The 20,157-nt window shown below is 40.4% G+C and overlaps 1 protein-coding gene across 3 annotated transcripts; it reads right to left on the reverse strand.

The window, feature by feature from the left end:
* Positions 1-1,567: 1,567 nt before the first annotated feature.
* cpeb2 (cytoplasmic polyadenylation element binding protein 2) lies at positions 1,568-19,885 on the reverse strand. 3 transcript variants are annotated; one of them, XM_082525193.1, is made up of 11 exons: positions 18,494-19,885; positions 16,511-16,780; positions 12,286-12,376; positions 10,711-10,761; positions 9,704-9,727; positions 7,702-7,875; positions 7,504-7,593; positions 7,191-7,309; positions 6,757-6,871; positions 6,379-6,560; positions 1,568-5,289 (listed from the first exon to the last, which is right to left on the reverse strand). In XM_082525193.1, exons 1-11 carry the CDS (start codon positions 19,436-19,438, stop codon positions 5,062-5,064), a joined length of 2,289 nt encoding a protein of 762 aa, XP_082381319.1. In that variant the 5' UTR covers positions 19,439-19,885; the 3' UTR covers positions 1,568-5,061. The 3 variants fall into 3 exon arrangements, with proteins under 3 accessions (XP_082381319.1, XP_082381320.1, XP_082381321.1); XM_082525194.1 differs by lacking the exon at positions 9,704-9,727; XM_082525195.1 differs by lacking the exons at positions 9,704-9,727; positions 10,711-10,761.
* Between the last annotated feature and the right edge of the window lie 272 nt (positions 19,886-20,157).

A 20,157-nucleotide genomic window follows, 5' to 3' on the forward strand; every position in this document is an offset into this window, starting at 1 on the left:
CTTTCCAAAGTTCTACAAGTTGTGCCTCCATCGCTTGTGTCCAGATCACAGGCTGCACAGCCGTGCTGCTCCATCTTTTACACCAACGTTTACGTGTTTGCGCGCGAGCAGTGTGAGCGGCTGTGGTGAGACCCTCACGAGCGATTGATGATCGGGAGCTGGTCGTGAGGTGTTAATCACTTCTCGTTACCCCACGTATACTACACGATGCACGATGAAGGCCAAAATCGGTCCGATCACTCAAAAATCTGCTCAAAATGGGCCTAAAACTGCACAGTGTAAGCCCAGCATTAGAGCAGCAATGTTTGTTCCCCTCAGAGAAAGGGAAGAATGGGAAAAGGAAAACACCTGGCTGGAAAAAGTTAATATGGGCATGTGCAGTGAATATCAGCACTATGTGGCCAGAAGTGTGATAATATAATTTATTTTGTGTAATAAACAACTGCAAGAATAGATGATTACAACAAATAGATGACTAATACATAAAAGTAATACATAGATGAATAATGATGATGAGTTAAGATGCGTAATCATGGGAGCAAGTGGGTTTACAAACAGGAGCAGTTGATTAGCATTAGAAAAGCTGAAATAATACCTCAACTGAAGCCAATTGTACTAAATGCACTAAATGTGCACTGTTACAAGAATGTTTTTCTTTCTATTGTTTTCTATTATTTTAAGTTAAGCAGGACAGAGTTCTTTTAAAGAAAGATTTACTTATATTCTCAAAAGTTAAGCATGACAGGCTTCTGTTTAAGAAGGAGACCTGTTTTATCGTGTTAATGTTGTCATTTTGAGCTAAAAATAAATGGCTAAATGATCATTTGTTTCACATGTGTTCATATCACAAAGAATACACATCTACTTAAATCAAATTCAAGTCAAATGGTTAAAAAAATAATTTCACACACAAAAAAAGAGCTAGAAAATTCACCACACTGGGAAGGGTGAAGACAATTGGGTCGCCCGGCCCTGGCCACGAGGTGTCCCTTATTTATTTTTCAGGGAGTTGGCAACCCTAATACTATGTGTTGTACCTTCATCTCCTTTGATGAACAGAAGATATAACTGTTCATTTGCTTTGTCTGTAACTGTACTTAGACCCTTTCTAAGATGTCTTTGCTCCAGATTTAGTGAGTGAAATATTTATTAATATGAATTAGCAGGCCTCATTGTCAATAGATATACCATGCTAGCAAAGCTAAACATTCAATAATGACTTAGCATTCCACCCTCTCAGCCAACTCCCCCCCCCAAAAAAACCCCCAAAACACAAAAATGCTAAAAAATACGACTTTCAACCTGAAGTTAACAAAGAGGCGACACTTTGGTGATAAATTCCAACTTCAGTATAGTCAGTGTTTTCGCTAATTAGCAAATGCTAATCTGCTAGCACGACAAGCTAAAATAGCTAATAGTTATTGGATATGATCGCTTTTTAACCTTTAATCTCTAACTATAGTCTTTTCACTTGCAATAACACACTGGATACTACATGTCATTATGTGTTTGAACGAGTTAAAGTATAAAAAGTGTCTGCAAGAGCCAGATATCCAGCAAACTCATGTCCAAACAGAATGGGTCTTTATTCAGGAAGTGAAAGAAAGAAAAAGAGATTGTAATCAACACCCCATTTAAATACAAAAACAAAAATAAAAATAAACATGATATTCATTTTGCATATCAAAGAACCATTCAGTAATAATTACAATCCAAACATCTCATAAACGACTTTTGTGAAGCTATACACACAAACTCTGATTTAGAAATTAGTCACTTTAACAATAAAATTACAAATATTTAGCTTTAAAAATAATTAAACTCAAAATAATATTTTAGCAATTAGCATCTTTAAATTATATATAGTGTTTTTCACATAAAAATACAAAATAATACCAATGACATTTAAATATGAAAAATTATTCCAAGAACCTGCTACTATCAAATAAAAGAAAATGTGGGAAAAAACAAGATGAAAAGAAATAGAAATATGCATGAAAAAGTCTCTCCTTTTGTTAGCAAAACACTATCCAAAATAACTACAATCATTTACATCAGTACAAAGATATCTGGATTTAAAAATACTTGCAATGAAAAAACGGGGTATCTTTTTCTGACAGTAAAAAATGACACTGTGGATCAGAAATTTGCAAAATATGCAATGAAAAAAATAAATCTGCATTAAAAAGGTTTACACTGTAGTTCTTACTTTTATACAAACATTAGAAACAGTATTGCACATCACAACACAGATTCGAGGTTAGTCAGCCTTTCAAAATGTGTTATATTCAAGTTTCAGAGCATCTACGAGGACAGGCAGCTGGGGCCTCGATGCAACAGGGGAGAATCTCAAGTGTCTTCCCAGAATATAATAAAACCTTCATGTTTCCTTCCATTAAATCAAACGTGTCATGTGTATCAAAATAAGAATCAGCTGTATATCAAAAACTTTGATGTTACTAATGATGTGATTCTTTGTCAACCAAAACTTTTGGACATAATTAGGGGTAAATAAAATCGAAATATCAGTCCTATTTAAATAGAAAAATACAATCAAAATCAACTCATTTTTTCGTCTACAAAAATAGTGAAATAAATATGATTTTTACAAAAGCAAGGACACATACAGAACCAAGTAACAGTGTTTAACATAGAAAATAGAAGCTCACAAAAACAGCACGAGTCAAGTGTTACAGGTGACGATATTCAAACATTATCAGACGCCATGAGAACCAAAGCCACGAGGAGGAAGAGGGGCCAGAGCGGGAGCCCAGTCTTTAGCTTTCACCTCCCATCAGGTTGCAGGCCGCGACGCCTTTCCGACTCCCGCTCCTCGTAACACCCGGACCATTTTAGAATATATTAGAAAACATTTGCTTTTTGCTCTACTCACACAAAACATAGCTAACTTAAGACCACTGCTCCACGCTACACTTTAAATAAGTCATTATGGGGAAAAAATATGATAAATTCTACCTATAAATAGGTGAAAACTTTCATAATTCGCTTCTAAACACAAGGGGTGAAGGAGACGGAAAACGAGCAGGGATACAGAAAAGTAGTGCATAATGTATATTATATATTAAAAAAAAACAAAAAAAAAACAACATATTGAAGGGCCAGTGATGAGTAAATTGTTCACACAAACAATTTCAATTACACAACTCAACTAGTCTCAGTTCCATTAAGGTTTTGTAACAGTACACAGTTGACGCCTGAACACTGATACCGAGGAGCACACACACAGGGGCATGAGACACTAAAACCACGACAACACGAGAGCGACACACTTGTACAGTACCAAACAGACGGCTGGGCGACCGTCCTCACAAAAAAGATTGTCCCTAAAGAGTTTTTCAAGGGTCGAGGAGGAAATTAAACAAACAATAAAAAGAAAAAGATCATCTTTAGCGAAGACCACGCGTCACTGTCTTCATCGTGGACAAGTGTGGTGAGGAGATGTGGAGATGCTTCATCTTCCGGTAACTGCGTCAGTGTTTCCTTGGATTTATGGAGCTGCAGCCACACAGCATGGAAGCCTGACTGTTACATTACAAAATAAGCAGTTTAGTGTGTTTGAACAATGCTCAATAACACGGAGCACGCCAAACTGACAAAGTCTTTCATTTGCGTCTGGTCTGCTGGTGAAGCTACACCAGATTAGCCTTTGGAACCACACAAAGATATGGATAGGAAGAGTGAAGGTGGAGTCATTCTTCTCTACGAAATCTGTTGATAGCTAAACTAGAGCCTCAGTCTACACTAACAACAGTCACACAGCACATGGACGACACACAAACACAAACCACTGAACACCACTCTGCTTCTCAATGGCATTTTTTTGTTGTTTTTTTTTTGCTATACAAGCCACCACGTGACAACGTGATGGCATCCACTAAGTCTACAGTAGAACCAATATCACTTTTTGTATTGTTAGTATGTAAACAGATCAAACAACAGAGAAACATCAAAGCATGCAAGTTTAAATATGTTTTTTTAACTCATTTATCTTAGTCTGATTTTTTTTCCCCTCTTAGGCATTTGTACTTGATGATCATGCTACTCATTATAGAATTGTTACGTCTTGTCTGCATTTATTATTTCAGTGGTTTGTTTTTTCCTGACATATATCCAGCATGCTATTTGTGTAGCTAAGCCTATTGTCATTATATGCACTCTTAAATCTTTCTATGGCAATGGGGGCCAGAAGTGTTCGAGTGCATACTGCATTTCGTTTTACATGATTCAGGTTTATAAATGGCATTAAATATAATACCTACACATCTATTCATATATATGTATATATAGCAGCAAAGCTTCTGAAATAGCTCGGTCAGTATAAATGTTGAATACAGTTGCAGAAAAGCAGATTTTGTATTTTGAGGTATCACTCTACGGGTCAGTATGAGCGCAAAAATAACCCTAGTGTCTTCTTTTTTTTACATTTCAATAAACTCTCTAACAAGAAGAAAGAGCCCATGGCAAAGTTAAAAACAAACAAACAACGGTTTGCTTTGTGGCAGAAAATGTGTCAATTTTAAGCTTCCTATATTTTTTTCTACCTTTGGTTAATGACCCGGGGCAGGCGTCAACATTATAGAATCGAGGTTTTCCCAGAAACAAGTGTGCACTGAACGCACCGTGGGGTGGCTAGCAGCAGACAGACAGACAAGCTGCCCCCATGCAAAAACATTCCCGTATCTACGTTAAATCTCACATACAAAAATAATGATAATAAAAAAAGCTACAAAAATCAATCTCTTTTTTTGTTTTTTAAATCTCCTCTTAGAAAAGATGAAAGTACCACAAAAGAGTTGTAGAGTTGTCAGAGCCTGAGATGTGCGGGGGGTTTTGGTGAAAAACTGAGGCTTGTGGTGTTTGGCTGCTACAAAAGATATATAGATATATAGTATATACTGTATAGTGTTATGTACTTGATTATACTGATAGCTTAGGAAGCAGGAGAGGCTGAGCGATGCTCTTTTTCCTGTTAGCCAGTGTTTAATTTCCCTATTTCCCTTTCCCCTAACTGTGTTACCATGAAATTGGGGGTCGCAATCTCTAATTCCAGCGGAAGTGAATCTGGCGAGGGCGGTCGGCGCCTTCTTTAACCAGAGGCTTGTGAAACTCCCGTCCGGCACGGGAGTGGATGTTAGCCCAGCAGAACTCGCAGTAGTACTGAAGACAGGTGACGTTAGCACAGAAAAAAGGAGCAAATTTCCCTCCACAACGAGCACCCTGGCACTCATCACAGAGCTGATCATCCAGGACGTAGGGCTTCACCTCCACCTGCACATTAACGAGACATAATGTCAGCTGTAACGAAGGAAACAAGCTTAACGAAGCACAGGCAGAGAGAAAACCTTATTTAACCAGCCCTAACAAGCGTTTGCTTATCATAACAACAAGCCCCTTCTTCTCTGTAGGGATGCTGATAACACACAAAAAGATGCAAATACACACACACTTGCACGCGCGAATGGCATAAATTACACATCACCATGACAACTATGTCATATACCATGAATCCTACTGATTCCTAAAGTCTGAAAAGTTTAATTTACGGTAATAAAATATCTCGAAGCCTTTTATTTGTGATCGTTAGTAAAATTTTGAGATTCTGCTTATAAATAAAATATTTAGTGAAATATGTATCATACTGTAGATTCCTACCATCTTTTGTTCCTTTATGGAATTAGTATGTTATCTTATGTTCTTGCATACAATGTCACAACCCACAAATGTGCAACATTAAAGCTAGAGAAGTTTGGCTGATTATGTCTACATTGTAACAAGTGGGAAAACCTGTTTATTTCTCCTAAACGGTGCTACATTTCTAAGTAACATACATTTGAGGGTGGGGCAGCAGCGTTGAGAATGTGGGTTGTGCCCATGAAAAACTTGCTAAATCTTCTCTGCCAATGCCAAACACCTTAATCTACTGAAGTTCGATTGGTTTCATTTATTTGAGTGAATGATTGCTGATTGTAGAATGGGTTGGTGTTTCCACATGCTACAGGGGCCTCTGTTTGTTAAATTAGCACATTTTTAAATTGCCAACATGTTTTATTTCTTTAGTTTTTAATCATCCAATCCAATAAATGAGAAGAAACAAGAGCCAGTAGCAGAAAAAACTGTTTGCCATTGACAGATGCAAAATACCAGCAACACTGAACAGTGAAACAAAGTGCTTCACTGACCACTACACTGAGCACAGAGGTTTCTATAAACCAAATGACCACATTCCTTTGATAGTGTGCTGCTTTTCTTGAGGTTTCAAAAAGTGTTACATTTAATTACAAAAAAAATTCTGAAACCCTGATATACACTAAAAAGTCGAAGACGGGGGAAATATTAATGAAAGGAGGGTGGTCATACCCTCTTATCAATGTCAGCATGCTGCAGCTGGACGAATCTCGCGCTGATGGCAGCGATGTAACTCTGTTGGTTTGAGAAAGCCACTCGTCCTGCACCCTTTGGGTATTTGAGCTCTGGATCTGTATCAATTCCTGCGTAGCACACTCCACCATAGAGGCGATCCATAATCATGGCCAACTCGACTAGTAAAAAAATGAACAGAGGACAAAAAGATGAATTTAAATATGTGAAAAAACAGATACAAGATGTGGATTTGAGAACAGAAGAGAAGCTATCAGAAGCTTATTTTTAGTCCAAGTTATCATTGCACGCATAGCTTGAATTCATCTCTATTGAGATGCAATACTAGTCGTAGAGAAACAAGTTGGCTATATTTACTTGCTCTCAGAGGACGAGGGACGCCGCCCACAAAGATGGTCTTGCGGGGATCAAGAGGCTGAGATCCATCCATCACAAAATCGCTGTCGCTCAGGTTCCAAGGACGAATTTGCACCTGGTGTCAAAGTCTAACAAGATTAGATCACCTTTCCCCCCTATAGGAAAATTGTGCCCATGTAGCTTCTTTTCACAGCGAGCTGGTACTGCTGTGCCACAGAGTATATTTAAAGATGGATATTGCTATATTTTCTGCTGCTTTAACCACATGTGCCTGCAATCAAATCAGTCCCTCGCTCTGGCTGTTAGACACAATGAAGTCATTTTAAGGTACTTCCATGTTGGCATCACTATTCAGACACAAAAGCTACACCCATCTTTTAAATTATTATTATTTAAGTGTTTAAAGATTTAAAAGCAATTTTTGAAAAACTCACAGGTTTGTCCTTGATGGTGGGGCTGGAGACACACAGGTAAAGCTTCCCATCCTCCTCCATACAGGCTTCAATCAGAGCCTGCACCGAGCTCTCTTCCTGGAACAGCAGGAATGCATAGCCTAGGAAACGTATATAAAAAGCTTCAGTGTACATGCATATAAGAACAAGAGAGGGTATAACAAAGGTGCTCACCTTGGTTTGTCACTATTCAAATGACATTCACTTATTTGCATCATATCATAATACCGTGCAGGCTCAATGTAAATACTGGTAACCAGCCATAAATAGGTGAGCTTGATGCTTTTGCTAATACCTTTAGGCGGAAAGTAGGATTTACTCTCTGCTTTGTGTGGCCAGTCCACCACAAGGTGACCAAAGCGGCGGAAGCTTGAGGTTATTTCATCTAAGGGAATTTGACATGTGACACGTGAGTAGGGAGATAAATCATAGAATTTTTTTTTTTTAAAGGACTGGCAGTACAACACAATCATGAAATCATTTCTTTACTCACCTTCGTCTATGTCAGGAGGCAAACCTCCCACAAACACCTTACGAGAGAAGCGCTCGATGCGTTCCCCGTTTTGGTGAGGGTAACAGTTGGGAGAGCCAAGGACTCCTGGGACACCCTGGTTGCCATGGCCATCATCAAGGAGATTGTCATCAATAGGGAAGAGAGAGGAGCGGCCTGGTGGACAAAAAAAGGCAGGCAAGGCTACAGCAAATGTCAAGCATGCTATTAAACATTCACAAGCAGAAACCCTCACGAACATGTTTCCAATCCCAGTCACATTTCCTCTCCTTGAGGCAATGTTACATCTCTGCTATGACAGGGACGTACTGAGATGAGAGGCTTTCTATAAAATAATGTTTCTGCTTTTATTGCACTTTATTGCTGAGTGGATGTGAGGCCAAGCACCAGCTTAAAGTGAGGATTATGTACAATTTGTTTTTTTACAGATCCGAGACTGGGACACGCAATCATGTGTGCTCCACCCAGAGCAGCGTGGCAGATAAAGCGTGTGTGGAAAGGCAGGCCGAGTGGAGCGAAGCTGTTAACATAATGGCTAAGCACTATGGAGTCCCAAAGTGTTCAAATATATACCAGACGACACAAGTTATTTTAAAAGAATAAATAATGAATTAAGTTATTCATTATATAGCAAATATAAATGAAATGAGGGGATTTCTTTATCACATTCTTTGCATTATATTAGATAAAATGTGAATTATTGGACCAAAGTCTTTAGCCAGCAAAGGAAAGCAATCAAATTAATCTGATTCAACTAGCAGCTGCTTCTGTCAGAGCATAAGGACAGACGCAGCTTACAAGCCAAAAAAGTGAAGCCATCACAGAAGTGGCTTAAAAGAGGATTCTTTTTATGAGCCACCAGGGGGCGACTCGTGGTTGCAAAATCAAAAAACAACAAACAAAAAAAACAACAACCCTCACTTCCCTTTATTTGTGGTCTCAGTAGAACACTTTCCTGCAGGATTTATGGGCTCAGCTGCTAGTTTAAGGTCATACTGAAGAAAATATCAAGACCTTATTGTAAATTACATATTGATTATTCAGGATAATAATTTATCATTGACAAGTCGTTACCCTGTTAGCTTGCCATTTCACAGTCGAGCACATCTGGTTCAGAAACACCAAGATGTAGATGGTTAAAATACTGAGCTCGGAGGTCCATAACAGAACTTCTCAAACAAACAGGTGGTGTCGGGGTTTTGGAATAAAATCACTGTTATTATGAACATGAATGATATAATAATATTTTAGAAGATTAGTATATTTTAATAATTTATTATTTTTAGAAACCAATGGGATGTTTCTACAGGGTTTTGGACTTCTGCAGAAAATAAGCTCTGTGGGAAATAAAGGTTCTCTTTAAAGGTTTGCGCGGCTCCTCGTTATAGGTGCCGAGTGATTTCAAGATAATCTTCACATATTCAATCCATTTTCACAGTTTTTTTTAAGTGTGGATACATTTGGCAGAAGTAAAAACACATATTTTGAGGTATAAATAAGCTGCACCCTAGCAGCATGACTTCAGCCTGACTATCACTAACCTCCTTTGTTTGCTACCAAAACTTGAGATACAGTTTCAAAATTCACAAGTGGGGAACAAAACGTGAAAATATCTAAAGTTTGTGTAAAACACAGACCTTATTTTAAGCACACAGTCAAAAATCTATACAAAGTGCTACATGCTAACCTATTTTATTTATACTTTGGGTTTCCATAGAGCAGAGGCTATAAACACCACCAAACATGAAACCCTAAACTTAATGTATGTCTGGATACTGAAACAACACATTTTTCTTTGTATATTTTTTTAATAGTCAATCAGAAATTTGATGAGCAAAATTCTGTGTTCCCAAATTTAAAAGCAGAAAACAGTGAAGTCTAAGTCCAGACTTAAGGCCTCAGTTTGGTATCTATTTAAGCAATAACACATGCCACAAGGAAAAAGCCACAAGTAAAGAGACACGCTAGAGAAAGCTGAATTTACCTCGACGCCTCCCATAGCTCCTGGCTGCATGTAGAAAAGTACAAGAGTGCAAGTTTCAGCTATGAAACATTTCTCAGAGGGCATTTGTAACTGTAGACTTTAATCTGCTGATCCAACCCAACCAGCTTTTATTCAAGTCACCGACTAATGAGCTAAACTGAGATACTTTTAAAAAAGGACTTAAATCCTCCTGAAACCCAAAACAAAAATTATTATTTTTTCCAAACTTCCTAAATGCTGTGGCAAGGAAGCCTGAGGGGCTGCATCTGTCATATACTTGATGAAAGCAATACACAGAAAGCCCAGAAGCCTATAAATGACATTTACACAAATGTTGTTATTTTGCACAAAAAGGTTTTAAATGCGATCAAAAACCAGAAAAAGGAAAACTGTTTAAAGGCCAAAGCCCTAAATATGCTCTGGCAGGGACAAGAAATCTAATTACACACAGCAGCATAGATGGCGTTGAAAAGGGGACAAAAATTATTTTCTGATTATTGAGTCTCAGGAGGAAATGGCAACCAGAACTTATTAAAAACACTCATAATTACTCCCAAATGTTGTCTGACCCCGATTTATGTCTCGCTAATACTGTTACAAAACACGGTTTTATTTTTTTGACAACTGGATGTGTCTCCAAATGTGAAGCTAAAAAAACAAAAACACAGGGACTATTCAGGGCAACAATTATTCTAATTAACACAAGAAAATTTAATTGGAGGCAACCTGGAACAACCTTTGTCATTCAAGTACTACACAAAACGAGCACAGTAAATTTTCAGTTATACCACATAGCCACTTTAATGCCAACAAAACAGTTGAACAGCTGGTTAAAAAAACTGAACCCATTTAACGGGTACTGTCAGATACTCTGCAGCAGATGCAGCAGAGGTGACACTGCGTGGCCTTATTGCACCACAGTGAGTGCGTCTAATGAGGCTAAAGAGTAATGGTGGGAGCATCATGAGAGCTGCAGACACAGGAGGATGGTGCTAGGAGATAATTACCATTGAGCATGAGTAGGCCGTCAGCCCCGGGGTTAGGGCATCCCACACGGCCTGATGTGAGAAACAGACACACACACGCAGAAAACACACACACAAATAGGAATGAGACATAGAGCAGATGGAGAAGACAGGGCAAAGCCAATGCATGTACATGGGAATAACCACACAAAAATGCACGCACACACATAAACAGAAAAAACAACTGTCTTTTCACATGTCTAAGTTGAGCACAAACAGGAGCAAATGTTTTTTTCCCCCATAAATGACCACATACTGTTTCAGCTTTCCGACCAAACTACAGTGGAATTACTTGTTTTATTTAAGGCGATAACAACGTCCATTTAAAAAAAAAAAACAAAAAAACATTTTAATGCAAAGACCTAGCAAGTTCTGAGCTGAACAAGACAATTTCTCCCCTTTTTTTTTTAACATTCTGCTTTGGAAACGATTGAGGAAAAAAAACACTTGTTATAGTAACCCAATTTCCCATCATATTTAGTTTTACAGTGGTTTCTCAATCGTACTAATGAATCAAAAATCACAAATACCAAATTCTAGATCACAGCATTCATTGTGAAATGTCAGATAAATTAAGTCACTAATAAGATACAAATATATTAAAAATGTGTTGCCTTATGAGAAGCTACATTTGGAGCCGTTATCCAGAATGCTGTGTTGTGTTAACCATGTCAGTGCTATAAATGGCAGAGCGGACCCCTGCAACCCCCCCTTCCATCTCACCTCTCTTAGCTGTCATATGCAGCGTGTGAAAGTGTGATCACATCTAAAATTAGAGTAGACCCCCCCAACCCCCCACGCTTTGCTGTGCACACTGGCCCGTGTCCTCTCCATCTGCTCCGGCAGGAAAAACAAGAAACTCGCCCAAGAAAGGAGGGCGCAGGTTGAGTAATAATCTTAGCCAACTGCAAATGAGAAAATCCACACAGGAAATTTTATACGTGTTTGCAAACCTCAACTGTTTGTCTTTTAACCAGTGATGAGTTTTTCTTCTTTGTAATATTTTAAAGTGAGAGTGTTTTTGGCTTGTCAGGCTGTAAAAGAGCTACGAGCAGCCGTCAGTAGGAGCTGTTATTTGACACTGCTCCTCTGATGTCCAGCAGTTGAGCACAGGAGGCCAGGACAGTGTCGATCTACGATAAATTCTCTGCTTGGTCCTGCCAAGAAGTGAGGAATAATTCAGCAGTTACACAGATCCGTTAATATATTTTTAAGGTGTAAAATACACATGTTTGACAGTTACAGATGTTTTCTGATATTAGTAAAGAAAAATGCCATGGTTTCTCTTTTTCCTGACCTCCAGCTCTGAGTCAGATCAGTGTGCTGTTCAGGTTAAGTAGGAACAGGATCAGAGCTGGAAGGTCATGTAAATGTGCAGCTGGTGGCACAAGTATTAAGCTCTCAGCAGGGAGAAAATAAGCTGGTGTGTGGAAAAACAGCACAGCTCTGGGAGCAATGGGCCTGTCACTTCCCTGCACGATGTCGGGTTGCCTCCGCGAACACGATCGCCTCCCTCTGACCCCACGAACTGAGACTGAAAGGGAAAGGCCAGCTTACCTTTCATCGGATCCTGCTCAGCTCGCATGATGTCAATCAGAGAGCTCTCCAGGGAGTGCATGTTCAGACTGTCGTACATCCTGGTGCGATCCTGAAAAAATACAGGTGACGTTTCTTTTTTTAATCATCCAGAGTTTGACAAAACAAACAAACGTCACGGTGCACGAATAAATCCTCACGTTTCTCACACACCTTCGGGATTTGGCTTATGAATAATAAAACCTTTGAAGCACAGGGTATTTGGCTTAACATGCGCCTCACGCTCGGATTAACATTTTTTCCGTATTTATTCACTTCAGGAGTCTAAAGGTAAGTTTACAGGCAGCCTACACAACGGATTCCCCAAGCTCTCTGGACTGCTTCCAAGATGCAGACAAAGAGAGAAAATGGAAACTAAAACCAGGAGCGGCATTTCACAATAGAGCTGAGATGGAGGTTGGGAGTTTGTCAGCAGAACAGTGAAGTTGATCATCTTATTATTCTAGCCAGAGTGCCAAGTCCACCTTATAACACACAGCACAATGACAGGCTAATGTCCCAACTCTATGATAGTTAATAGCAGCATGTCGCTTCTGTGTAAGCAACAGTAATTCAGAAAATGATCACACGGTAACGGCGCAAAATACAAAATGCTATCAAAAAATTTACAATTAAAATGCAATAGCATGCAACTTCTTGCATTTGTGTTGGTCAAGCTTCAACTTGAACTTCATTTCAGGTAAGGGGACAAAATCACAGGAAGTCAAATTTCACAAGGACGGCTGATGATAAGTGACAACTGTGCTGGTGTAACCAGAAACGGTTTCCCTGCATTGTACTAGAGTGCACTGTCATGTGAAAACGTTCAGGTAGATGTAAAAACGCAGATTAGTTTGAGATCGAGGTTCACTTTAGCGCTCTGTTTCAAGTCTGGGGAGTGGTCCAAATGAAGCAGGAGTGCTTGAGCGCTGCAGAGCTTCACAGTGAGACAATCCTGAAGGGGGCCAACTTTAAAGTGAGTGTTTTTTGCTTTTTAATAGTTTTGGAACTTTTTGACCAAACCCTTTCACTGCTGCATTATGAGAATGATTAACAGGTTCACACTGGTCTTTATGTGTCATAAACCTGCCAACTTTAGAGACGAAGGACAGCGACTTTTGCCTGCTTCCTTGCCAAAGGGGATGGGTGGCCAAATTTCAGGCTGGATGTGGGGATTTTCAGGGGATTTGTGTCTCCAGCTGGAATTGAACCAGGACCTTTTGCTTGCCAGCGGACCACTAGTTAATTTAAATTGGCTTAATTTTTTTAATATCCCTTTCCTTCACAGATTTTTTCATGTAAATATTCCAGGCTTGAAGATATCTTGGTGATATTTCTATCATCACATCAATAGTGCACGTGTTTTTTCTTTGAAGTGCTAAACAGCAACCTGTTTACTGTTGATCATTTAGTTTGAGTAATTTTCATGACAGGCCAAGGATTCTGGAGGGTTCTGTGTTAACAAGAAGACTGATGTAATGGGTGACAATGAGCAATGGGAAACCTGACGTTGCTGGATGATCTTTTTTCTTTAGCGTCATAGTATTTTAGGGTGATCACATCAGTTAATTGCAGGAAACTTGCAGCCTTTCTTAGAGAAACAACAAGTGACTAGCCCCACTAAAGGCTAACTGAAGGCAGAGGTGCTGTTCCTTTTGTCCCCAGTTTACCTCTGTGTTATGTTAAAAACATGACACAGCAGAGATACAGTCTGTCACTGACTGCCAAACATTAAACAGAGAGGAAGGAAGGAAAAGACTTGGAATCTGAAAAATTCCAGTAGTGACACTGTTTATGGAAATTAACAATCCATGCAGTCGCGTCTGTTTCCTGGAATAGGAAGCGCTGCACTTCTTGGCACTGATAATACTAATAATTTGAGCTCATAGCAACAGTCGTACCATTTGGTGACACCATTAATAAGGTGATATCATTAGATCGGTCTGAATGAGTCACGGCCATACCCGCATTAATCTTAGAATTGATTCAGGCAAAGTCGCTCATAATCTGAAAGGTTTTGTGGATTTGATTTTATATTAATTGTGTGTTGAGGTCCTTAAAGGCACATTTAAACTTTTAATCAATTGATGCACTTTGAGTGTCCAAGCTGTGCAGTTTTTAACATTAAAATGTCTCTTACATGAAGCCTATAACTGAATGATTTTATAGAAGAATTCAACAGCAACACCGAGCTCTTTCAATGCAAGTCGCACTGGAAATGATAAACTATGACAAAGAATGATATTAAACATGGAGTTTCAGGGAACAATACTGCCTCATAAATGTTCCTAAGAACTCAGTAATATCAATTCAAAACAAGTAAAACACTGTTCAAAGTGCCTGTATCCCAGGGGGAGATTTTCTGAAGGCTTTCCTGACTATGACTCCATTTCTTTGCAGGCACGAGAATCGAAACATCAAATCACAATGCAAATTATGTTCTTTGAAAATAGCAACCAGTCTCACGGCACACGCAGACGTCTCTTTACACTTGGCAAAGATCTAGGCTTCGCAATCTTCCACATCAGGTTACTTTGCTTTTTTCTGCATTCTGTGTAAGTTTGATTGCTAACTTGAAACTCCAGGCAAGGTTTAATTCAGTGTGTGCACGGGAGGTGTGTTACTATGACGATCACAAGTGTCTGGGTCCAATTTTAAGAAAAATATAAAGTGACATATGGGGCATCACTTGAATTGTGCTGCAAGCCTTGGTTCTGAAGCATGTGCTATAAGCTATGTGTTGTACAAAAGTGATACATTCTGAGTGCAACGTGTAAAAGTTAAATGGATGACTCTGTGTGTGGTTCAATGCATTAATTAAAGATAATTATACACAAATAAACCGAGCACAAGGCACTACATAAATGTCTTCAGGGGTTATAAATCAGTTCATGTTTTTAGTTCTGGTAAAAACATTTTTCCTACACAGGAGGTAACTGTAATAAAATAATCTTCCTAAATCAGTTTTGTGAATTGGGATTTCATTTACTAACACACACAACAGACGTTCTTGTTTAAGAAATAGTGAGAAAAAGGAAAATTTTGTTAAATTAGGTAAGTCACTCATCCCACAGAGGCCCATTCTGAGCCTGGAAAAACACTGTATCAGCGACACGAAAGAGACGAAGATTAATCCAATTTTGTGAACAAATGGGAATTTTGTTTTTGGCAGGAAAATTAGAACGATGTGATTCAAATATGACTAAACGATGACCATCTGGACCCTGAAGCATTAAAAGGGGAAAGTAGATGCACTGATGATCATAGAGTCCCTCAGTTCATTTAAGTACACAAAAAAATATATCATTAATGTTAGAAACGTGACAATATTCAGAAATTAGACACATAGGCAGCATATTGTAGTGTCAATTTTCTGATGAAGATATGGGAATGGATGTGGTAATATGTTGTTTAGACATGTATAGAGAACATTTGGAATGTGCATTTACTCTTTTGATGTCATTTGCTCCACACGACCTCGTTCTTGTTTACTGTCAGTTCTGCCAAGCCAGGCTACAGATGCCTACCCAAAAGAAAATCCCACATTTTTGGTCATTGGGAGAAACACATCTACTTTTAAATATCATTTGCTCTTCGAGAGGCCTTTTGTATTACACAACAAGTCTATTTAAGAAGGTATTTAAAGAAAAGAAGGAGTGAGTTTGTTACCTAGAAAACTTAACTTTCATTAGTTTCATTGCAAGTACCAGTGAAATTGTAACTTTTCATTAGCCATATAAAGACCATAGTATAGACACTTGTCTTTCTGAATAATAGCAAAAACCTGAATATTTTATGCAAGTAAACAACTGTATTTCTGATACTTTCATTAGGTAGACCACAACTTGGAATATGACCTTTTAAAGTTTGGCAAAGGAGCAGTTTTAGTGGCAAAAGGCGTTAACTTCCTGAAAATAAAGCAGCCCAGCCGAGATCCTCAGATCTAAAAACTCTTGCTTATGTTTCTCCTGTTGATAGAAAGAATTATTATCCCCTTTTAGTTTATACCTCATCAAGTAAAGTTAAGTAAAACTATCCCTTCAGAGACCTTCATCATTTAATTTGTCTAACATCTAATTCGTGTGATTGATTTAACCTCTGTCGCCAGCTCTTTCCCACCTTTAAACCCACTGATTCTCACACTGTCAAACAAAAACCCTTCTGTTACCCCCCACACACACCAAACCAATGATCCTACAAAACATACCTGCAGGGGCAACAAGGTGTTGCTGTTGCTGTCTGTGCGAAACATGTTCTCCTCTATCCAGGACTTAGGCCCCAGTGATCCGCCAGAGCGTGGGAACTTGGGAGGAGCGATGACATTGCTTGAGAAGGGCTTCTTCAGGGGTGAGACGTGACTGACTGAGCCAGGTACACCCATGCCGCTCCCTCTGCGGTGGTCCCGGCCCCAGGACATCCCCCCGGAGCCCCAGCCATTGCCTTGGTGACTACCCCAGGGAGATGGTTTCACCATGGGCTGTGCAAACATAAAGATAATATGGAGTTAAAGAGAACAGAGCTTTATCATGTCTGTAATACACAAATATTTTTTGTATTTACAACATCCATTTCATCCTATCTTGCCTTTCTTTCCTTTCACAGCCACAGCTTGATCTGCTCCTGTAACGGGTGGCTGGATAAGAAGATTTAGGGCTTTAAGACTAATACTAAGTATCCTGTGCGCTGCAACACCACCTCTGTAACTTACACACAGTCTCTCTCCACCTGGACCTTGGGTCCCCTCTTAAGCATCATGCATTGGATTGCATTGTGCTTAATCTCACATGTGAATCATACACAGAGGAGAAACAACTTTCTGTTTCTTCTGCACTCAATGCTTAATGTAAACTGAAAACCTTTGGACTCACTGGCAACGTCCATGTTCTAATAGTGCTGTATTTGAGGAACAGAGTTAATAATCTAAAAAAAAAAAAAAAAAAAAAAAAAAAGGATAACAGAAGTGCTTTTAAGCAGAATCATAAGAGAGAGACTCAGCACTCTGAGAAAGGGAAATGGAAAAATCTATGAGCAAAGTTGAAAGAACGCTCTTTTTAAAGCTACTGTTGGGAAATCCATGTCCTGGTTGCCACTGAAATTAAAGTTAGTTTAGATGAAGCTTCCAAAAAACAAACAAACAAACAAACAAAAAAGATCCAATAAGCACCCAGAGACATTTCAAGATGGCTGCCGAGTACCAAGACTTGCTTCTAGAAGGACATTTACATGAAAAGAGGCTGTTTTAGAGTCCTGTTAGAAATGAATGTACCAAACCTCACATACAAAAAACACGATTCACAAAATATGCATTTAGTAACTAACAAAATAGAAAAGATGCAGCATTTTCTTATGTTTTTCACTTTAAAATTGAACTTGCACGTAATGGTGGGGATCACCTTTATGCGGTTGTCTGTGTTGGTTTCATGAAAATATATTTACATAGGACTCAGAGCAAAGGGCTAAAGGTTAGTGAAACAGGAACACCACACATGCACTACAGGCACACCCAGTCACATACATACTTCCATGCACACACCCAATGTGCAAATTGCATTACGGAGAAACCTGAAGCTGAAGGCTACAAACCCCCAACTGCTGCATGACTGGACTGCTCATGTGAGCTTCTGCTGTTGCTGCATTTCCTCAGGGCATTGCAACCGACAACCATCACACCACCAAGATACTGGACGCTTTTCATTTCACCCAAATATAAGCACCCATTTACGACAACAAACCCTGCAAACCTTTGTATTCCCACTGAGTGCACCACAAGGCAGGGATGGCCCTGTGCCATGTGACCACATCCCACAGCCAGCTTCCAGGAGAGAACAACAGCTAGATTCAGTGATGCTCCCTTGTAACCCTGTTCACCCCTCCCTCTCTTTGCCTAAAGAGTAGACTTGAGCCCTTGCATAATGCATTATGCATTTGTCATTATGCATCAAGATAAAAATAGTTTATTATTCAAGGTAAAGATTATACATGAATTCACATACACACATTAATCTATAAAGGCTTTATAACTACATTGTGACAAAATATCCCCAACCCAAGGACGTGCCAGAGTCAGCTTTCACAAAACTATAGACCTAATGGATTGGCTACAGATTTGGAGAGTCTTAATATCTATATTCGCTTATGATAGTTACATTAATGGGAATAGGAGACCCGGCCATGCTCCCCAGCAGCTCACCTGATGTTGGTTGTAGTTGTTCCTCTGCTGCAGGAAGGCGCCCTGCTGGGGATGCATCTGGGGACTAACGGGGGACCTGCGACTTTGCGGCTGCTGAGGGACGTTTATCTGGGGTGAGAAAGGACCGCTGAAGCCCTGCACGTTAATCCCGGCGCACGGATTAGCTGACACCGGAGAAAAACTCTGGAAGAAGGCCGGGTTGATGGAGGAGGGGATACCTGGGTAGAAGCTGTTGTCAGAGTCCGCGTTGGGCATATGGTTAATGGCGTTCGCGTGGATGGGGTTGATGGAGTTGGGTGCGGGCGGGGGAGAGGAGCTGGTCTGAACGGACCAAGGGGTGCCGAACCCAGGGAGGGAAGGTGAAGACGAACCCGCACTGGCGCTCTGCAACTCCTGGGTGGGGAGGTTCGGGAACGCGGCGCCGAGACCTCCGGACAACATGTTGCCGGTGCTGCTGCTGCTGCCATTGCCGTTATTTATATGGTGGGCGATAGGGGAGTCCATTTGGATCTTGTTTAGGTTTACGGAAGTGGGCAATGGCGACGCGGCATCAGCTTCAGCCTCTTCCACTGGAGAGCCGCGGGGGTCAGCGGCGCTGAGTTTGGTCTTGGAGAAGGGCTGCCTCTGCGGCAGGTGACTGAAACGTCCCTGGGGTGGGGTCGGCTCTGTGGGGCTGAACTCAGTGTGCTGACCTAACTGCTGATGTATTTTTCTGCTGTGCTGAAGGTCACAGATAGACTGCGTCGGGCAGAAATGATCAGGGAAAGCTATCTTCTGCTCTACGTGGTTATAATCCGGCGTGAACGAGCTCAGCTGGCCGTCGTTGTGCCTGTCGGTTTGGTTCGGCTGCTTTCCGGGTTTGCTGACCGGGCTGCTGCTGCGGTCCGTTTCCGTGGTTGACGGGGGTAACTGTGTGGTTGTCACCCCCACAGGGTCATCCTGCATGTTTTACTGATGCGCAGCAACTGACAGAAACAGCAGGGACGAGGCGACGCTGCTGAAAGGCGAAAAGAGGGAGGAAAACCGGTAGGACGAGGCGTAGTATCCGTCCGCCGATGTAAAATACTAAATTCGACGTTTAAATAAGGCAAGAAATGCCGACGAGAATATATTTAACCAGCGTTCCTAAATGAGGTCTATTCAAAGAGTGTGTGTGAAAAGGCTGCAGACTACAGTGCTGAGAGGAGGGGGTCTGGCCTGTGCAAATAGTCAGCTCGCTCGATGCCTAATCTCTGTTTCACTCGGTGATATTATCATCTGACTAAAGACCGAGCTTTTTAGGCCTTGTACACTAGCCTAGCCTGTACGGTCCATTCCTGTCCGACCGTTCTGCCCCCTCCTCTGGTTACCGGCTGTGCTGCTGCGGCAGAGGATTAAAGATCCCCGACTCAATCGACGTCACGACCGCATCACGCCTGTGCGCCCGCCTCGAGCCCGAGCTGCAAAGAGGACCGCATTGTTTACGTCACTTTTTCATTATTCATAAAGTGCAGTAGGCCTAAAACCCTCAGTAAAAAAGGCCACTGTAGGCTGACTGTGGCCCTAATTATGACCAATAATTTTATGACTAATACTGCCGCATGACTAATTTGTATGGCCATGTAGCGAAGTGACCCTATAGCAACCATTGCAAACTACTAGTCAGTTATCATATTCATATTCAT

This window comes from Aulonocara stuartgranti (assembly GCF_965226115.1).
Source record: "Aulonocara stuartgranti genome assembly, chromosome: 23".
Classification (NCBI taxonomy): domain Eukaryota; kingdom Metazoa; phylum Chordata; class Actinopteri; order Cichliformes; family Cichlidae; genus Aulonocara; species Aulonocara stuartgranti.

What these genes read in the sequence shown, in the direction of transcription:
- cpeb2 (XM_082525193.1), bottom strand. Translation starts at nt 19,438, where the DNA reads ATGCAGGATGACCCTGTGGGGGTGACAACCACACAGTTACCCCCGTCA. An exon ending in ACAACTACAACCAACATCAG is followed by an intron (nt 16,781 to 18,493) that starts GTGAGCTGCTGG and finishes ATGTTTGCACAG; the next exon opens with CCCATGGTGAAACCATCTCC. An exon ending in ACACCTTGTTGCCCCTGCAG is followed by an intron (nt 12,377 to 16,510) that starts GTATGTTTTGTA and finishes GTATTTTTTCAG; the next exon opens with GATCGCACCAGGATGTACGA.